We start from the raw sequence: 18,575 nt of genomic DNA, 5'->3' as shown, positions 1-18,575 counted from the left end.
GTCCCACTACACTACACTCCCGAGACGGTTCCACGGCTGCAGCACGCCGAAGCCTCGGCTGCAAAAGTACTAGCTCGGCGCACGCCAGTGACGGCACAGGCGGGCGCCGGCCCGCAACCCCACCTCTTCCGCAGGGGGCCAAGTCACGTGGGGGCCTGCCGCGGGGACCACAGAGCTCGGCCGCCTCCGGAGGCCTAGAGGGGCGCTTGGCGCGCGCGCTGGCTTCCGCGTCGGTTTTGAGCTGCCAGCTTTTCGGTGTACGGAGAGGAAGAGCGTTGGTTCCAGCGAGTTCTCCCTGCCAGGTCCGCCCGGTGCCGGCTTCCTCGTTTCCCCTGGCGACTCGTCAGCACTCCCTCCCGTGAACGCGGTCCCAGTGGCGGCTCTTCCCTCAGCCGGAGCTCCGGCGTCTGGGCTTCAGAAGCCGCCCGAGGTGGCTGCGCGGCCTTCTAGAGCCCTGGTCCAGCCCCTTGCCCACCGAGGCGTGATCCTCTTTTTCTGTCCTGAAGAACTTGGCCCAATGGCTTCCTCTGCCCGGTACTGACATTTCTAGTGTTTGGGGTCTCCTGCTTCCCTGGATGGAGATCCCGTTTGGGTCCCCAGTCAACATCATCTACTGGACACTATTTTACTCGTAATCCCAGTCCCTTCGTCCCTCCATAGGCAGCTTTTTTGGGTCAATGACATGGTCCCTATAAGCGCTTTTTTGGGTTTTTAGATCTGTTCAGACCCAACACAGGAGGGACAGGGTTCGTCTTGGATCCCTCAGTCGCTCCGTGTGAATGGGCTCAGCAATGCTCTCGGATTGAGCAGGCAGATGGAGGATTGTCCTGAGGACCAGGCACAGCATTTCATGAGGAGGTTGGGATGATCAGCCGGCAGGGGGCCTGATGGAGTCTCCTGCCAGCGCTGGATATGAGGCTGGGAAGGCTGTAGGCGGCTGCGGGTGATGCAGGACAGAGTCCATTGCGCTCATGGCTCTTCTTCTCTTAGCTTCTAAGGTTCTTTTCGAAACCCAGAAGACAGTGCACGGAGCCAGGGGACATCAGCCATGCTCCAAACATCTTGGCCTCAGGTGAGCTGAGCTTCCTTTCAGTCTTTTAAAAATCGCATTAGTTATCAGGTAACCAGGAAAGGACTAAGGCGGCCTAGCTTGGTCAGGCCGTGGTTCCCCCCTTAAGTCTATCCCCAGGGCTATGGCCATAAATACATGGTGAAGGAAATAAGAGTGTTGTGTATAGAGAGTGATGAGTTTGGATGTGTAAGTTTAAGTGGAAAAAGGGGGACCCAAGGCAAGAAATTCTCCCTGAATGTGGTAATTCAGGTCATGTTCTACAAATAAAAATTGCCTGCTGGGATCAGAGAAATTTTTCATTCAAGAGATTGCCCCATAAATTGTAGATGTATTCCAGAGAGACCAGCGTTGTTCTTTCCAATGCTAGGTGCATAGTACTGAATAATGCGGACAAGTTCCCTTTTCTCACAGAAGGTACTTTTAGCAAAATAGTCTGTAAACAAATAAGTAAGTTAATAATCATGATTACATGTTGCTAAGGTACAGCGCTTCTCAGAAGCGTCTTGCACAGGTAGGCAGCATCAGCATCACCTGGGAGTCATTAGAATTGCAAATTCTTGGACCCCACCCTAGACCCAGAATCAGACTGGGGAGGAGGCTTGTTTTAACAAGCTCTCCAGGTGATTCTTATGCAGCTTCTCAAATTGGAGAAGCCCTAGCGAAGCTACCTTTGAAGGTAATGGTCAGGGAAGCCTTCATGGAGGTGATAACATGAGGTTGAGACCTCAAGGATGAGATAGAAACAGTTTTGGGAACTACTGAAGAGAGAGCTAAAGAAGAGCTTTCCAGACGGGACAGCAAATGCAAAGCCCTTGAGGTAGGGGAGAAAGCTGTGTGTTCTCCAGAAACAGGGAGAGGTTGGAGAAAGTAGTTAAATGTGAGGTGAGAGAAATAGGCACATTTTTTAGGTCACTGTAAAGACGTTGCTTTCTGTTCTGGGTTAAGTGGAAAGGCATTAAAGGATTTTAAGCAGGGGAGGTGACATGGTTGGATTTATATATTAAAAAGGTTTTCCAGCCTTTAGGGGTGAGTTGGTTGTAGAAGGATGTGAGTCAGTTAGGAACATATTGCAGTCCAGGTAAGAGATTAAGTATTGTCTTTTTTTTTTTTTTAAATCGACTCTATTTTTTAGGGAAATTTTAGATTCATAGCAAAATTGAGCAGAAAGCACAGAGAGTTCCCATATGCTTCCTGCTGCCACACGTGCATAGCCTCCTCCATTATCAGCTTCCCCCACCAGAGGGGTACAGTAGTTACAATTGATGAACCTATACTGACACATTACTGTAACCCAGAGTTAATAGTTTGCATTAGAGTTCACCCTTGGTGTTGTACGTTGTGTGGGTTACAAATGTATAATGACATGTATCCGTTGTTATAGTATCACAGAGTATTCTTGTAGTATAGTACAGAGTATTTTCACAGCCCTAAAAATCCTCTGTGCTTCATCTGTTCATCCCTCTTGCCCTGACAACCATTAATCTTTTTTACTGTCTCCATAGTTTTGCCTTTTCCAGAATGTCATATATTTGGAATCATATAGTGTGTAGCCTTTTCAGATTGGCTCCTTTCACTTAGTAATGAGCATTTAAGATTCCTCTCTGATTTTTCGTGGCTTGGTAGCTTATTTCCTTTTAGCACTGAATAATATTCTGTTGTCTGGAGGTACCAAAGTTTGTGTATCTATTCACCTACTGAGGGGCATCTTGGTTGCTTCTAAGTTTTGGCATTATGAATAAAGTTGCTATAAACATCTGTGTGCAGGTTTTTGTGTGAAAGTGAGTTTTCAGCTCATTTGGGAAGATACCAAGGAGCATGATTGCTGGATTGATGGTAAGAGTATGTTTAGTGTTGTAAGAAACCGCCAAACTGTCTTCCACAGTGGCTGTACCATTTTGCATTCCTACCAGCGATGAATGAGAGTTCCTGTTGCTCCACATCCTCACCAGTGTTTGGTGTTGTCAGTGTTCTGGATTTTGGCCATTCTGATAGGGGTGTAGTGGTATCTCATCATTTTAATTTGCATTTCCCTGATGACATGTAATGTGGAGCATCTTTTTATATACCAATTTGCCGTGTATATATCTTCTTTGGTGAGGTCTTTTGCCAATTTTTAATTGGGTTGTTCGTTTTCTTATTGTTGAATTTTAAGAGTTCTGTGTATACTTTGGATAACGGTCCTTTATAAGATCCCTTTATCTGTGGCTTGTCTTCTCATTTTCTCTCACTGTTGTCCTTTTAAGGTAGGGTTTAATTCCCCCTCATCTTTTCTTTCAAAGAATTTTTTCCTTTAAAACATTTTCGGGCCCAGCCACGTGGCTGAGTGGTTAAGTTCGCTCGCTCTGCTGCAGATGGCCCAGGATTTCATCGGTTTGGATCCTGGGTGCGGACATGGCACCGCTCATCGAGCCACACTGAGGTGGCGTCCCACATACCACAACTGGAAGGACCCACAGCTAAGAATATACAACTATGTACCTGGGGGCTTTGGGGAGAAAAAAGAAAAGGAAAAAAAATAAAATCTTTTAAACAAAACAAAACAAAACAAAACATTTTCGTCTGGTCTTTCACACTTACTTTGTCAGATGACTTTAAATGTCCCCCTACCCCTGCACAAATCTCATTGATTTTTTTGGTGGACGAGTGGATTTTATTGGATTCATAGGCAAAACTGAAGATAATTGACTTGTTTACAAATTTGATTATTCCCACTCAGAAACACTGCATGTTCCAGTTTATTCGGTTCTTTTATTTATTTTAATAAACACTTAGTTTTCTTCATCTTGGTTTTACACATTTTGTTAGATACATTCTTAGCTATTTTCATATGAATGATATGTTATTTTCTCCCATTTTATCTTCTAATTGTTTATGATGGTATTTAGGAAAGCTAATGATTTTGGTTTACTTATCCTATATCTAACCAACTTAATGAATTATTTTGTCAGTTGTAAATGTTTTCCATTTATTCTTTTGACTCTTGGATACTTTTAGGCAGATAGCTATTCTATCTGCAAGCAAAGATATTTATGTTTATTCCTTCTATATTTATACTCCTTTTCCTTTTCCAGTCTTTCACAGAGAGTAGAACTTCAGCTCATAGTAATATATCAGCCATCCACTTCAGTGGATATGCCCTGGCATTTCACTCTTAATGGGGGGTTTGCTGTTGTTTTCTGATCCTCTTAATAAGTTTAAAAAATTTCATTTGTGTTTGAACCATTTTTGAAATTACTTCTTTCAGCAGATTTATATTAAGCATCTGGTATCTTCCAGGTACTGCACTGTGGGCTAGTAAACGAGTTACAAACAAAAAAGAATCTTTGCCTCATAGATTTACATACTGGTGGGGGGAGATAGACAATAAACAATATAAATTGTCAGATGATGAAAAATACTGTGGAGATAAATAAAATGAGGTACATAGGGACCATCCACAGGAGGCAAAAAAGTATATCCACAACCCAACTACTTTAAAACAGTAAGTTTCTCTTTAATAGTAGGCATTTTTTTTTAATTCTGAAACCCGGGGATATTTGACAGCAGGTGGGAAGAACAGTTTAGGGAGGAAGAGATTGATGGTGGCAGGCTGGGAGGAGAAGGTTGTGAAAGCGGCTCGGGAGAAGTTCAGGAGTGGGGTTTGACTTGCTCTAAGTGGCAGTGAACCTTGGTTGTCCTGTGCGCCTGTCCTCAGAAGGCCTTAGAACCTTGTTGTTGGAGCTGTGAGTTACAGGACATCATGGTTCTGTCTGGTGTTTGGATTTGTGGCTCAGACTATTGTGGGGGGCCCTTTGGACCTCGTCATTGTCCAGTTTAAAGGCCAGCTCTCCCTTTGAGAGAGCTCCCTTGTCCAAATTTGTTCTTTTTCTTTCAGTGTTTCCTTTTGAACTGAGTTCCCTGATAGTTCTTGTTTTGAAAGGACCCCCTCATAAGGACCTGAGTGTCGAGTCACTAGAGCTGCTGGGAGCAGTTTGGGGTGTGTTTCTTCCCTGCTTCCTCCAGGAGCAGTTGCTGTTTCATTCCCTTCTCCCTGTCCCCTGTGCTGACTCCAGGGCACAGGCTGCTTTAGGGGCTGCTGGAAGAGAATGTGACACTCGAGAGTTCGGGGCTTAGCTGAAACCCTGTTGGTAGGTGTTTTCATTTTCAATGGCTGAAAAGAACAAGGCTTACTGCATAGGATAGTGAGATCTCCTAGGAGATGGAATTATCTGTGGGTTCATCGAGGCGAGAAGGCCCAGAAGTCATGAAACCTCCTCCAAGGTGAGAGCCTAGTGTCTGTGGTCTGCGCCATGCTGACTATAGAAGCAGAGAAGGCAGCCACTAGACACCATTCGGGTCTGTTCTTGGGCCTCATGCAAGATTCAGAGGCTCTGGCTCCCAGGGTAGTTTTGAAATAGCTGATCCCTCAGTCTGGATTGGGGGAGGAACCCCATGTGCCTGGAAGGAGCATGGTAAAGAGGGATTGACAGGTGGTGTTGGGGATTGGGAGTTTGAGAAGCTATTCTCCAAAGATGGGCAACACCAGGTTATGATGAGGTTCAGGGGTTCGCCACGTTTTGGAGAAGTTTGTGAACCCAGTGCGGGAGCAGCTTTGTGTGTGGGAAGAGCCCAGGTTTGCTGTTTGACAGGTCTGGGTTGAAGTCCCAGCTCTGCCACTGCCTGGTTGTGTGATCTTGGGCAAAGCAATTAATCTTTCTGATCCTTAGTGTCCTTATTTGAAAAATGAGAGTAATAGTTTCTGCAAATATGTGAAATACAGGATTTAAAAGTACCCACCTAAAAGCCTGATGCCCAGGGGCTAATCAACAAGTATTAGTTCCCTGCACTTTTGGGAAGATGGAGGTGGCCCCAGGGGGAGGCAGAGAGGGGCACACCTTGGCAGGTAGAATGGAGCTCAAGACTGGGAGTTGGAGATGTACTCAGAGACAGGACACTGCCAGCCTTCTTTGAAGACACATGGTTCCGAGAAGAGGCCAGAACAGGCAGGCTGCAGGTTTTCTTCAAGAGAGCCAGCTTTCTGATAAAGTAAGAAGGTATGAAAAGAAATTTGTAAAATGCTGAGGCTTCAGGGCCGGCCCCATGGCATACTGGTTAAGTTCTGTGTGCTCTGCTCTGGTGGCCCAGGTTCACAGGTTTGGATCCCGGATGTGGACCTACACCATTTGTCAGCCATGCTGTGGCAGGGACCCATGTATAAAGTGGAGGAAGATTGTCACAGATGTTAGCTCAGGGCTGATCTTCCTCAGGAAAACAAAATATGCTGAGACTTCTCCTGAGGAGTGGCTCTGCATGTAGTTTGAAGATGTTGGGGAAGACTAAGGGGGAGCTAAGTGCAGGGAACAAATGGGGCTGTTTGGGTGTACTTCAGGTGGGTGGAGACAGGGTGAGTGGCAGTGCCTGCAGTGGCTGGTGTAAAGAAACTAAAGCAACAGGATCATGGAGTACATGAAGGTAGGAGATGCCAGAGACAGACCTGAAGAGCCAGGACCATAGAGGTTGATGCACTTACCAAGCAGAGAGCCCCAGATGCCGGGCTGTGAGGTTGGGATGATAGTTTGGGACCTCAGAGCTAAGCAGATGGGAGAGTGTTGGGGTTCTGAGTAGAAGTGGGAACACTGGCTGAGGGCTGCTGCTGGCTGGGGTGCTGGGTGCTCTTCTCGCTAGAGCAGACCTTCCACAGGGCTCAGAATTGCAGAACGTGGCAGGTCTACCTCCTACCTGCAGCTCAGGCTGCCCCTTTCCGCCTCTCACTCAGGGCTTGAACAGGACCCTGTTGTTTCAGGAGTCAGTGACCTTTGAGGACGTGGCTGTGTATTTCACCCAGAATCAGTGGGCCAGCCTGGACCCTGCGCAGAGGGCCCTGTATGGGGAGGTGATGCTGGAGAATTATGCAAACATGGCTTCTCTGGGTAAGGCCTCTCTCAGTGGTCTTTTGTGATAGTCTGATGTCTTCCTCAGATGTCCGGGGGATTCTAGTAGCCCTTAGGTTTCATAACTCCAGAAGGCACTTCTGTAGTCACCAGCCTCTAGAGATGCTTGTGGGGAAATCCTTGGTTCCCTTTGGTTTTGAAATTGGACTCCCTTGTATCCCAGGGATGCGTGGTTCTGGGCCCTGAGGGCAAGGACTCTTCCTGGTGCCCTGAGTGAGCCCTTTGTTCCTCCATCTTTCTAGTTTTCTGGGGATGTGGGCCCTCCCTTTGTGGAGGAGTCTCCCAGGATGTCAGTACATACATTCTTCCCGAGGGGATTTCCCTTCTTCTGAGTCAGGGCAAGGTTGCAGTTTCTTCCTGAGGAGAATCGCTGTCTCCCTGGCCTTACCCTGGAGCACGGTTTGGAGCCCTTCTTCAGAACTCCTGGGTAGCTCATTTGGTCTCCTGGGTGTTCCATTTCTCTTCCCAACTAGCCTGTTATGGGATGGGCCGAGAGGGATCTCAGGAACAGCTCTGGATGTCTCCCTTCAACTTGTCTGTCTTTTTTTCTTGGTGGAGTAGCATTTCCATTCCCCAAACCTGTTCTGATCTCCCAGCTGGAGAGAGGGGAAGCACCATGGGGCCCAGATCCCTGGGAAGCAGAGGTTTTGAGAGGTGTCCGTCCAGGTGAGTAGGAGAACTTAGCAGTTTCTGATTTTGCCTTTCCATTTTACTAGAAGTGTTTCTTCTGCAGCAAAGAACAAAGCTCCCTGTTGTTTATAGCGTACTCAGTGCACTCTCGACCTCTGCCGAGTTCCAGCCCCGAGCCTGGAAAAACCAGTCCCCAGGAATACGTGGCTGCATGCTGGCTGCATGCTGTCTGCATGTTCGTGTGGCTGTCCTCCCACAGAAAAGCTGTGACCCACTAGCTCCTACACCGCTTCTTTTCTCACTTACCAGTGGAAATATTTAGTTTTATGCCCGACTGATTGTTTTGTGCCACAGCTATGAATTTTATTTTTAGGCCTTTAGCAATGAAAAAGATGCTTTTAATTTGCCTTTTTAGTATTTAAATCACCTAAAAATTCCATATGCCATAACCTTTAGGTCTGCATTGTGTTTGTCTTATGTGGGGCTGTAGAGGAAAGGGCAAGGACTGTCCCACCACACCACCTGCACCCAACACCCACACACTCACCCTAAAATTCCCCTGAGACTGCTTGCCAGTCCTGGGAGCTTTTGATTACTTGAGTTTTCTTTCCTTTGGAAGAAAGTTTCCAGGCCTCACTTCTCACACATACTGTGATTTTGTAAATAGTGGTTCCTTTAGCATTAATACCACAGTGGCCTACAGCTCTTCAATCAACTTGTTTTCTACCTGGCTTTCTATAGGAGATCGTCTTTATCCCAGAACATTATTTGGAATATTTAAAAATAGAATTACTAGGCCATTGTTTAGAATTCAGAATTCTGAGTGGGTTCCTGGGGACACTGGGGTTCGTTGTTTCTCAGTCTCTCCCTGCTGGACCCCTCATAGTGCTGGAGCTGTCATCTGCACTCCCTAGTCTCGTGGATGTCTTTTTCCTCTTCTGGGTCTCTCTCCCTTTAAAACATTTTACCATTTCTTGCTGATCTCTCTTATCTCTTCCATTCTTTTTTTTTCCCCTCATGCCTTCTTTCCTCCCCATTCATGGAGTTCTCACTCTGACCATATCACCTGCCTTATTAGTTCATTTCCCAGCCTTTCTTATAGGAGGCACTTCCTGGTCTTTTTCCAGGTCATCACTTCTCCACTTGCATGTTGTTATTTTTCCTTTTCTCTCTCATCCTCCTTTATGGGTGCTTGTAGCCATTTCATGGGTATATTTTTAAAAATCACAGCCTACAAGAGAAAATTAGGACCATTGGATCCTGTTTTCCTTCCATTTCAGTAACTAGGAACACATGTGGTTTCTTTGGTCAGGTGTTGCATCCTGGATCAAGAATGAAGAGCCGGCTGTAAAGCAGGAGGCCTCTGAAGAAGCAGAGCTACACAGATCGCCGGTAGGAGGACTCCTCAGAAACGTTTCTCAGCACTTTGATTTTAAAAGCAAGGCAGCATGGCAGACTTTCAGTCTGAATCCGAATCTGATACTTCGAGGTGGAATGAAGTTCTATGAATGTAAAGAATGCGGGAAAATCTTCAGATATAACTCAAAGCTTATTCGGCATCAGATGAGTCATACCGGAGAAAAGCCCTTCAAGTGTAAGGAATGCGGCAAAGCTTTCAAGTCCAGCTATGACTGTATTGTCCACGAGAAAAATCACATTGGAGAAGGGCCTTATGAATGTAAGGAGTGTGGCAAAGGTTTGAGTTCCAATACAGCCTTGACTCAACATCAAAGGATCCACACTGGAGAGAAACCCTACGAATGTAAGGAGTGTGGAAAGGCTTTCCGTAGGAGTGCAGCATATCTTCAGCATCAGAGACTACACACTGGGGAGAAACTCTATAAATGTAAGGAATGTTGGAAAGCTTTTGGTTGTAGGTCACTTTTTATTGTCCATCAGAGAATTCATACTGGGGAGAAACCCTACCAATGTAAGGAGTGTGGCAAGGCCTTCACTCAGAAGATAGCCTCCATTCAGCATCAACGAGTTCACACTGGAGAGAAGCCTTATGAATGTAAGGTGTGTGGCAAGGCCTTCAAATGGTACGGCAGTTTCGTTCAGCATCAGAAACTGCACCCGGTGGAGAAGAAGCCTGTCAAGGCTCTTGGGCCATCCCTGATGAGTCCCCACTGCCCCTCTTCAACCTTATCTCCAGTTCCTCTCCAGAGTCCATGCTCTGCTCCAGCTGTGGCCGTGCCTTCACTGACCTTTCCACATGCTGTGCTCATTCCTACCTCTGGGCCTTTGTTCATGCTGCTGCCCACATCTGTAATACCTTCTTCACCTGTCCAAATAATACGAGTCTTCCAGGGCCTTACTCCCACTGTGAAGCCTTCCCCAGTTATTGTGACTCCTTCTCACCCCTCATGAGCTTTATCTGCCATGCCTATGGCTAGCAAATCTAGCCTAGCAAATCTCCAACATAATTTGAGTTTCATTTATGTTTTTTCTTCCCTTACATATGTTACAACTGTTTCCGTATAAACTCCATTATAACCTATATATATATTTAAAGACTATGTTTGTATAATATATTCTCTTATTTTCTGGGTAGAAAATGGAAATACTTGACCTTTGCATTGGTCCTTTTCAGGCTTGAACAACAATGGCTGTGTCTGCATTGTGGGGTGCTGGTGTTAGGAGTGCTGGCAGGACAGTTTGGTGTGTTAGAGAAGTTCAGGAGAGAGGCCATCCCTGTATTAGGCCATTGTGATTAGCAAGAAGCAGCCTGAGAGAAACGGAGGAGGCGTGCAAGAACTGTGGAAGTTGAGAATTGGAATAAGCTTCCAATAATGGACTTTAGAAATTAATGCAGATTATTTAGCAGGCTAAGGTGTGTATTGATGCCATTGAAGTTGCATTGCCCTTGGCCATGGATCATTGAGGATCTCATATGTCTGTGCAAAAGATCATGTGAAATATCCAGTAAAAAATGGTATGTATACAGTGATAGCAATTATTTACACAATTGATTGAATCGTCTTTAAAAAGGAAGTTTTTTTTTTCCTTTAGTTTTGCTTTTGATATCTAGATGTTTCTTTTTAACTTTGGTTTCCTAAGTAAATATACACCAAGGCGTTCATCGCTGTCCCATCTATTGTCTAAATTTTTCTTTGTGGGCATTCTGGTTTTCTGTTTGCAAGCACTGGCTTCTACATTTTATTTTCTCCAGATAGCTTGAGTTGTAAATATGAATTTGGTGAATTAATAGAGAAATGTGAACAATAGTGTAAAGCCAACTTGGGGGAAATCTGAATAAGCCTTAAAAATTGTTTTTTAGGCGTAAAGGGGGCTGTGTAATGGGTCAGTGGCTAAACGTATGTGGTAGGTGAACGAAGTGGAATTTTGGGTCATTCCTGCTTTTGACCTTGATGAGGATCTTTTACAACTATGCAAAGTGCTGTGTCAAGTAATTCCTGGAAAAAGAACTCAAGTTATGCGTTATCAGCATTAATGTAAAGTAAATCCTTAAACACTGATGGAAGGGGCTATATGTATTTTTCTTTTAAGTTGTCTTTGCTATCTAGATGTTTCTCTAAAGCAATTAACAGAAAACCTTTAAACTAGTGGCTCTTAAATTTTACCATGTGTCTGAATAACCTGGTGTAAAAAGAGTAGTTTTCTGTCCTAACTCCCAGAAATTCTGATTTTGGAGATCTGTGGTGGTGCGCAGACCTTTAGTGTGGACCATACTTTGAGAGAGATGCTTTTAACAGAAAATGCCCGTGGACTGTTTGGAGGCATACGTTGATAAAGGGTTTGGGTGAGACTGCTTTATTTCACAGTGGATCTTCAGGAGAGAGACCTCTAAGAGTGGTTCAGGTGGTGTCAGTTTAGAAGAGAGCAAAGCAAGTGAAATATGGCCTGTAGGGAAAAAAAGAAAGAGGCAAAGAGATCTGATGTTGCCTATGAAGAGTTCTTGAAGTCTCCACTCCCAGAAGGTTTGGGGGGTTGACGTTGCCTACCTTTTGCTATTTATTTGCTTTTTGGCTGAAGTAACGAGGAAATTTTTTTTTCTTATTTTAAAGTTAATACACTTCAAAATAGCTCTTGAGTTAAAGAGAACACAAAATGATGCTACAGATAATTTAGAGCTGAACAACAGAACAAGACACAACAGGGTCTGTGGGATGTGGCAAAAGGTGGTACTCAGAGCAATATTTACAGTCTTGGATGCATTCTTTAGAAAATGAGTTTGAAGGCTTGCAATTCAGAAAGCTGGGGATGGTGTTTGGTCGAGGGAAACAAAAAAAATTAAAGCCAAAACAAGTGAACAGACCAAAAAACCCTCAAATGAATTTAGCAGAAATAAAATGTTCAACAGAGTTTTTGGTAAAGGTGGTGTTTGAAATGTTAATTCATGCCCTCCTGAAACCCCACTGAAACAGTGAAAGAGATTAAAAATTAAAAGGCATAAACTCATGAGGACAATGAAAATAAGATGATGATAACATTTTGAGAGTTTGAAAACAGGTGAAAGAGCTGTAACTTTTAGCAGACCCGAGAAAGGTGAATCCTAAACCATATTGGGGGAAGCTGAGCAACCAGCCATCCTATATGGCAGAGTTCCCAAAAGGGCTTAGGAAGTGAAACTCCAGGTATCAGGGATGCTGGTGGGGCTAAGAACAAGAGAACAGGCTAAAAGTCTGTAAGAAGCACTTAGATTCTCAGGTCACCTCCCCTATCCCCTCTGTCCTGGAGCAGTAAAACCGGGATTTTGGAGGTCAGTGTACCACCCTGAATGTGAGGTCCTTCTCCCTCTCACTCTAGTCTTCTACCCCTACTTTGATCCACAATGCTGCTAACTAAACTTGGGTACCTTCTAGGCTGGAAATCAGAAGAACTTTCTTTGGAAACTCTGATCAATTCAAGAGAGAAGACCAGTGATACTGGCATCTCAGATTCCTCAATGAAATGGCTCCACAGAGAACTTCCAACTCTGTACACAGAGCTCCGAGCCAGCTTTTTAATGCTCCACTCTTAAATATAACCAAATAGCCGAGGATATGAAAAAGGCTGAAGCAAGGAAACAGGGAAGCCTAGTTGAAGCAGACTATGCAGGGAAAAGAAAACTTATCCTAAGGTTAGGGAAGATGTTTGCATCCGTGAAACAATAGATTGATATAAGAAAGGAAAATTCAGAGAAAAAGAAAAAACTCTTGAAAACTAAAAGTTGGAAATGAGATGCTCAGTGTAAGCACTGGAAGATAAAGTCAAGGGAATCACCCAGAAAGTTTGACAAAAAAGAGGTGAGAGTAGCAAAAAGAGGTCTCGTATAGGTGACCTAACAGTTAAATAGGCATTAGAGAGAGAGGAACAGAGAAATTGGAGAGAAAGAAATCCTAAATAGTTCAGGGAGATTTCCCAGACTTGAAGCCTAGGGCTCCACGCCTTCATCAGCGCGTGTTGAGGAAGCCCCAAGCATGCCCCGCCCTCAGCCCTCCACACCTCTACTGGCAGGAAAGAAGAGAGGGACTCCAGACCCGAACCCCTTCCTGCCATCCTCCAGTCTCAGCCTTCCTACCGTTAGCAGTCCTGAGACTATCAGAGCATTCTCAGTGTGCGCTTTATGCTTATTTCAGTCACCATGAGGAGCCCTGAACTCCCAGGATAACCCTCACCTCCTGCAAGTTTAGTCCTTTACATCTCTGCACATTGCATTGTCTTCATCCGTTAGCTCTCTCCAACTCCGAAAACTTCCTTCTGCCCTCTGAAGCTAACAATCCGTTGGTAGCGAAGTTCCCTGTGTGCTGAACATCTTTGACCATTACCTTACCTTCTTGCTCTAATCAAAACCTGCTAATCCTTTGAGGATACTGCTTCCTCAGCACCGTCCAAAGTGGTGGCTATTTTTCTTTCACGTTCCCAGTATCAGATGTCCTGAATCCTCTTTGTTTCCCTGCCAGTTCCAGATCATTCTTCACCCCACCCCTTTCCTAAAAACCTCCGCCTTTGAATTTCATGTCACCAGGCAGTATACTACTGGACCTCTGGGTCACACGCCCCCAATCCTTGAAGATTTCAGCTCCTACCCTACTGTCATTCTCATCAACATTTTTCTTAATTCTTGGTAATTTCAATAGATAATCCTTCCAATATCTCACCCTCTTATTTCCTTTCTTGTCCTCTATTTTATGTCAATCACTCCTTTGATCATATCCTAGACCTTGTTATTACCAAAAACTTCACCCCCTCTGTAATCTCAGCACTTTAAATATCTTGCTATATTTCTTATCTTTCCAATTTATTCCCTTTAGAATCCTGATGCTAACAATCCTTCAATTTTCTTTCTTCCTCCTTTTTCACTGTCCTTCGCTTCCCTGTCCTTTACCTCCATGCCTGTCCTTTCTTATTTACCCAGCTTAAACTCCATGGTCAGTTATAACAATTCCGTTACAGTCTCCCTTAGCTTCCTTGCCCTTCTCTTGGCTTTGTCATACTCACATGGCAAACCCCCAACTCTGACTAAATGCAATTCTTTGCCTTCTCTGTGCCTGCACCTGTGCTACTGCAAGTGATCAGGGTAAAACACTGCCATGCTGAATCGTCTGACTAAATTCATGACCAGTGACTTCAGGTAGGCCCTTAATGGTTCCTGACAGTGCTACTACATCTCTGGGGTCCACTTCACTCTCCCCACTTTCCTAGACTACTACTCTATACCTTCTTGAAACTCTTCTTGAGCTTCTAATAGCACCACCTCAGTACTTATGCTTTGCTGATGGTTGTTTCTGTCCCCTGCTGGCAGAACAGTAAGCTCTTAAGAGCAGCTGTGCTTTCAGCTCCGGTGCCGGAAGGAGAAGACATAAGGAGCTGTGTTGGGCCCAGAATTGCTGTGCCGCCTCGTCTTGCCCATCTACTTTTCAGCTTGCAATATCAGATCTTCCACCACCATATTCTCAATCACTTCAACTAAGTCAGTTCTACCTTCTTAAGATTCTGTCACACTTAGTAACACACTTCTGCTTCCTAATTCTGTGTCAGCCAGTGTTCAGTTGCAGACAGCAGAACGCACTTTAACTAGTTTAAGCAGAAAGGGATTTGCTACATACTGTTAGCTTACAAAATTTCCATAAGTTGGGGTGCCATGTAGGCAGAAGCCAAGAAAAATGACCAATGACAATACCAAGTCATTCCAGTGGAAACCCAGCAGCTGCTGGTGCCTGCTAATGGACTGCTGCCCCCACTGAGGAGAGGGACTGGACCAGTAGGAGGTTTGCTACATATTCTGGAGAAAAAGCAAATACCCCCACAACCATTTTGGTAGAAGACTGTAGGGTCTCATGATCTTTACTTCTGTCTTCTGCAAGGTGGAAGTAGGTTTTATGTGTACCTCTAAGTAGCAAGAACTTTCGGGAAATTGGATTCTACCTGAGAAAGTGAGATTTATAATGTGGAGAAGTCCTGAAATGGGGAAAGGATTTTCAAAATATTTTGGGCAGCTGTAAAATATCAGTTATCCATTATAGGCATGAAAGATGACCTAAATGACTGAAGGGTGCACTATATTCATGGGGAGGAAAGATCAATATCCTCAAGATTTCAATTTTTGCCAAATGAATTTATAAATTAAAAGCAATTCCAGTCAAAATTCCAAAGGGGTTTGTGTGTGTTTGACCTGAACAACTGATTCTAAAATTTGTATAGAAAAACAGAGTAGCTCAGACAATTTTGAAGAACAAGGTGGGAGATTTTGTGCTACCAGATAGTAAATATAATGATGATCAAAAACAGAACAAAACGAAGTAAAAACCAAAAAACCTAAGTTATAAAAAAATAGGTCCACTGTAAAATGATTTGTATAAGTTAAAAAAAATCTAAATATACTATTTAGAAATATATACATTTTATACAAAATTATATGCATATAAAATACAAAATTATAGAGAAATGAACTATGGGGCGTTCATGCATCAGTGGCATGGGCTGAGAAAATATAAATGATATTTTTCTCCCTCTCCTACCTCCTTTCTTCTCTTATTACTTCTCGCTTTCTTTTCCAAATGCCAGGAACCCAATCACAAATGCTGCCCACCAATTATCCAACACCCTCCACCTTTGCCACCTATTTCTGCTCTGAAAACAAACAATAGTAGTCAGATGCTTTGTTTCTCAAATATCTTGAATTAATGATTCTCAAAGTACTTGACAAAATATGGTCTCTTAACACCCCTATAAGTAATATCTTATTTCATGGCTGTTCAGGAAGAAGTTATGTAACTTGCTTTAATCTAAAAACCATATGTTTTAAAAGCCAGATGATTAAATATCTTGCTTAAAGAAAATGTTAACTTTTATTACATGAAGCCAAATTGTAAGGCTAGCTCAAATCTTTCTCTTAAGTGAATCAGTAATCAGTGTTATCATTTCATTTCTACCCATCCAGTTACTAGTTACAATGGATTTGTGGTGTTACAGGAAATTTCAATTGGTCAAACAGTTTCGATGTACTCCTCTTTGCTACCTCCACAAGGACACCTTGGATTTTAATAATAATAAAAATATATACTTTCCTGGTACTATTTACCATTTAATATTTAAGCACAAGGCATTGCAAGTTAGATTTTCTATCTCAGGTTTGTATAAAAAGAAATAAAACTCCAGAGATGGTAAATGACCTTGCTCAAGGTCACAGTGATTGGAGACAGAACTGAAGTATTTTGACGTCCACTTTCAGCTCTGCGGGTAACTTTCTAAGAAAAACGGTGTCAACTATAGCAGGCATTTTCAATGTATCAAGTGACTACTTACATGGGTAGTTCTTTTTCTTATGGTTGTTTTGCAGGCAATCTTAGCAGTTTAGTTGTACTTTGTTCTTTATTGACAGCTAGCAAGTTCATGAATTATGGAAGGAGTGATGTCCATTTGATTGTAAAAGTATGAATAATGTCTCAAATGTATAGGCGGCAGAAATCTGAAGGTAAATTGTACCTGTTCCTGAGAAGGGAGGTTCTCTTTACAGCCACTGTGTGCTGGTAACAGGGCAATTTTCTTGTAATCTCAGGTCTCTCATTTACCATAAACAAGATGCTTAATTGTTTTATGAATAATTGCGCTGTCTACATAATTTGCATAGATTGTCCACTTTTAACCTTTTGGCTATAGAAAGTGGCTTTTAAATTAAATTTAAAATTTGTTTTTCTAATTATAAAAGAAATACATGTGTAGAGCAAAAACTTTACCTAGAAAAGTGTCTAGGGCTGAATTTCACCACTTTTAATACTTTGGTGTACTCACAAACATACTCACAATCACACACATCCTTACACACATGCATGCACACACAAAGCATAATATGCATATTCTATCACAGACTCCTTTTTTCAGTTAGCAGAATATCATGCACATGTCCTAGTCAACAAGTAATGTATAATATCATGTTTAATAGCTGCATAATATTACATTGCATGGATTTATATTCTTTACATTACTAGTCTGTTATCAAACATGTAGGGTATTTCCATTTTGAATCTCTCTGAAATACTTTGATGAACACCTGGTATATATATGATAGAGATGGTCATGATTTCTTATTTTTTTAAGTTTATTTCTATAGATTTTTTTGAAAATAAAAGACTATTTCTGATAAAGCAGGGGTCCCTTTTGTTCTTCTTATTTCCCTCTTTCAAAATTTTTCCAGAGTTAATCCATAAATAATAAATGATATCGTTTTACACATTTAGAAAAGTCGACATAGGTGCTATTGTCCCAGGGATGCTGGAGATGGTTATGCCGAGTGCAACCAAGTATGGTGATTCTCTGTTAGTCTCTGTGAGTTATTGGTCAGTCTCTTGTTATTTAGCAACTTTCTTTTTTTTTAAAAGAAAAGTTTTATGTAATTAATTTTTTATTGTGGTATAATTGACATACAACATTATATTACTTTCAAGTGTACAACATAATGTTTTTATATTTGTATATATTGAGAAATGATCACCACAATAAATCTAGTTAACAATCTGTTACCATACGTAGTTACAGAATCTTTTTTCTAGCAATGAGAACTCTTTTCATTCTCTTAGCAACTTTCAAATATGCAATACAGTATTATTAACTATAGTTGTCATTCTGTATATTATATTCCTCAGGACTTATTTATTTTATAACTGGAATTTTGTACCTTTTGACTCCCTTCATCCATTTTGCCCACTTCCCATCTCCCACCTCTGGCAACTGCCAATCTGTTCTCTGTATCTATGAGCTTGGTTTTGTTGTTGTTGTTGTTGTTGTTGTTTAGATTCCATATATAAATGAGATCATGTGGTATTTGGCTTTCTCTATTTGACTTATTTCGCTTAGCGTAATGCCCTCAACATCCATCCACTTCGCCACAAATGGCAAGATCTCATTCTTTTTGGCTCATTCTTTATGGCTGAAAAATATTCCATTGTATATGTGTACCACGTTTTCTTTATCCATTCACCCATTGATCGACACTTAGGTTGTTTCCCTATCTTGGCTATTGTAAACAATGCTGCAGTAAACATAGGGGTGCATATATCTTTCCAAGTTAGTGTTTTTGTTTTCTCCAGGTAATACCCAGAAGTGGAATTGCTGGATCATATAGCAGTTCTATTTTTAATTTTTTGAGGAACTTCCATACTGTTCTCCATAGTCATTGTACTAATTTACATTCTCACCAACAGTGCATAAGGTTACCTTTTCTCCACATCCTTGCCAATGCTTGTTATCTTTGTCTTGATAATTGTTTTTTTTCTTTAATGCTATAATTGAGAGCTATTACCAGAGGATTTGATTCAGCAAAATGAGGGAGTAAACCAAAAAAGAGAAAGATTGGGAGTCCAGGAAATGGGGGATCTAATTCTTCACAGAATAGTGAAGGGATGAGAAGACAGTTGTACACCTGTCCTAGGCAACAACCAGTTTGAATTGGAGTAGGATGATGGAAAACAGTGGGAGTTAAGTCTCCAAGAAAAAAAAGA

General features: G+C 42.6%; 1 protein-coding gene across 4 annotated transcripts; it reads left to right on the top strand.

Annotated features, from left to right (window-relative positions):
• The first annotated feature begins 140 nt into the window (after nt 1-140).
• ZNF621 (zinc finger protein 621) lies at nt 141-17,222 on the top strand. Of its 4 annotated transcripts, none has more exons than XM_008522808.2 (5): nt 141-302; nt 991-1,072; nt 6,855-6,981; nt 7,564-7,668; nt 8,945-17,222. In XM_008522808.2, the coding sequence occupies exons 2-5, from the start codon at nt 1,049-1,051 to the stop codon at nt 10,000-10,002; spliced, it is 1,314 nt and encodes a 437-aa protein (XP_008521030.1). In that variant the 5' UTR covers nt 141-302; nt 991-1,048; the 3' UTR covers nt 10,003-17,222. The 4 variants fall into 4 exon arrangements, with proteins under 4 accessions (XP_008521030.1, XP_008521028.1, XP_070431907.1 ...); XM_008522806.2 differs by having other exon boundaries at nt 6,828-6,981; nt 8,945-11,969; XM_070575806.1 differs by having other exon boundaries at nt 197-534.
• Nucleotides 17,223-18,575: the final 1,353 nt, after the last annotated feature.

Source organism: Equus przewalskii, chromosome 15 (assembly GCF_037783145.1).
Source record: "Equus przewalskii isolate Varuska chromosome 15, EquPr2, whole genome shotgun sequence".
In the NCBI taxonomy this organism is placed as follows: domain Eukaryota; kingdom Metazoa; phylum Chordata; class Mammalia; order Perissodactyla; family Equidae; genus Equus; species Equus przewalskii.
The sequence above is the reverse complement of the archived record's forward strand: the minus strand, read 5'-3'. Positions and strand labels throughout refer to the sequence as shown.

Coding starts and splice junctions, on each gene's coding strand:
- ZNF621 (XM_008522806.2), top strand. CDS start 1,049: ATGCTCCAAACATCTTGGCCTCAG. Junction 1,073..6,827: donor TCCAAACATCTTGGCCTCAG/GTGAGCTGAGCT, acceptor CCTCTCACTCAG/GGCTTGAACAGGACCCTGTT. Junction 6,982..7,563: donor TGCAAACATGGCTTCTCTGG/GTAAGGCCTCTC, acceptor TTGGTGGAGTAG/CATTTCCATTCCCCAAACCT.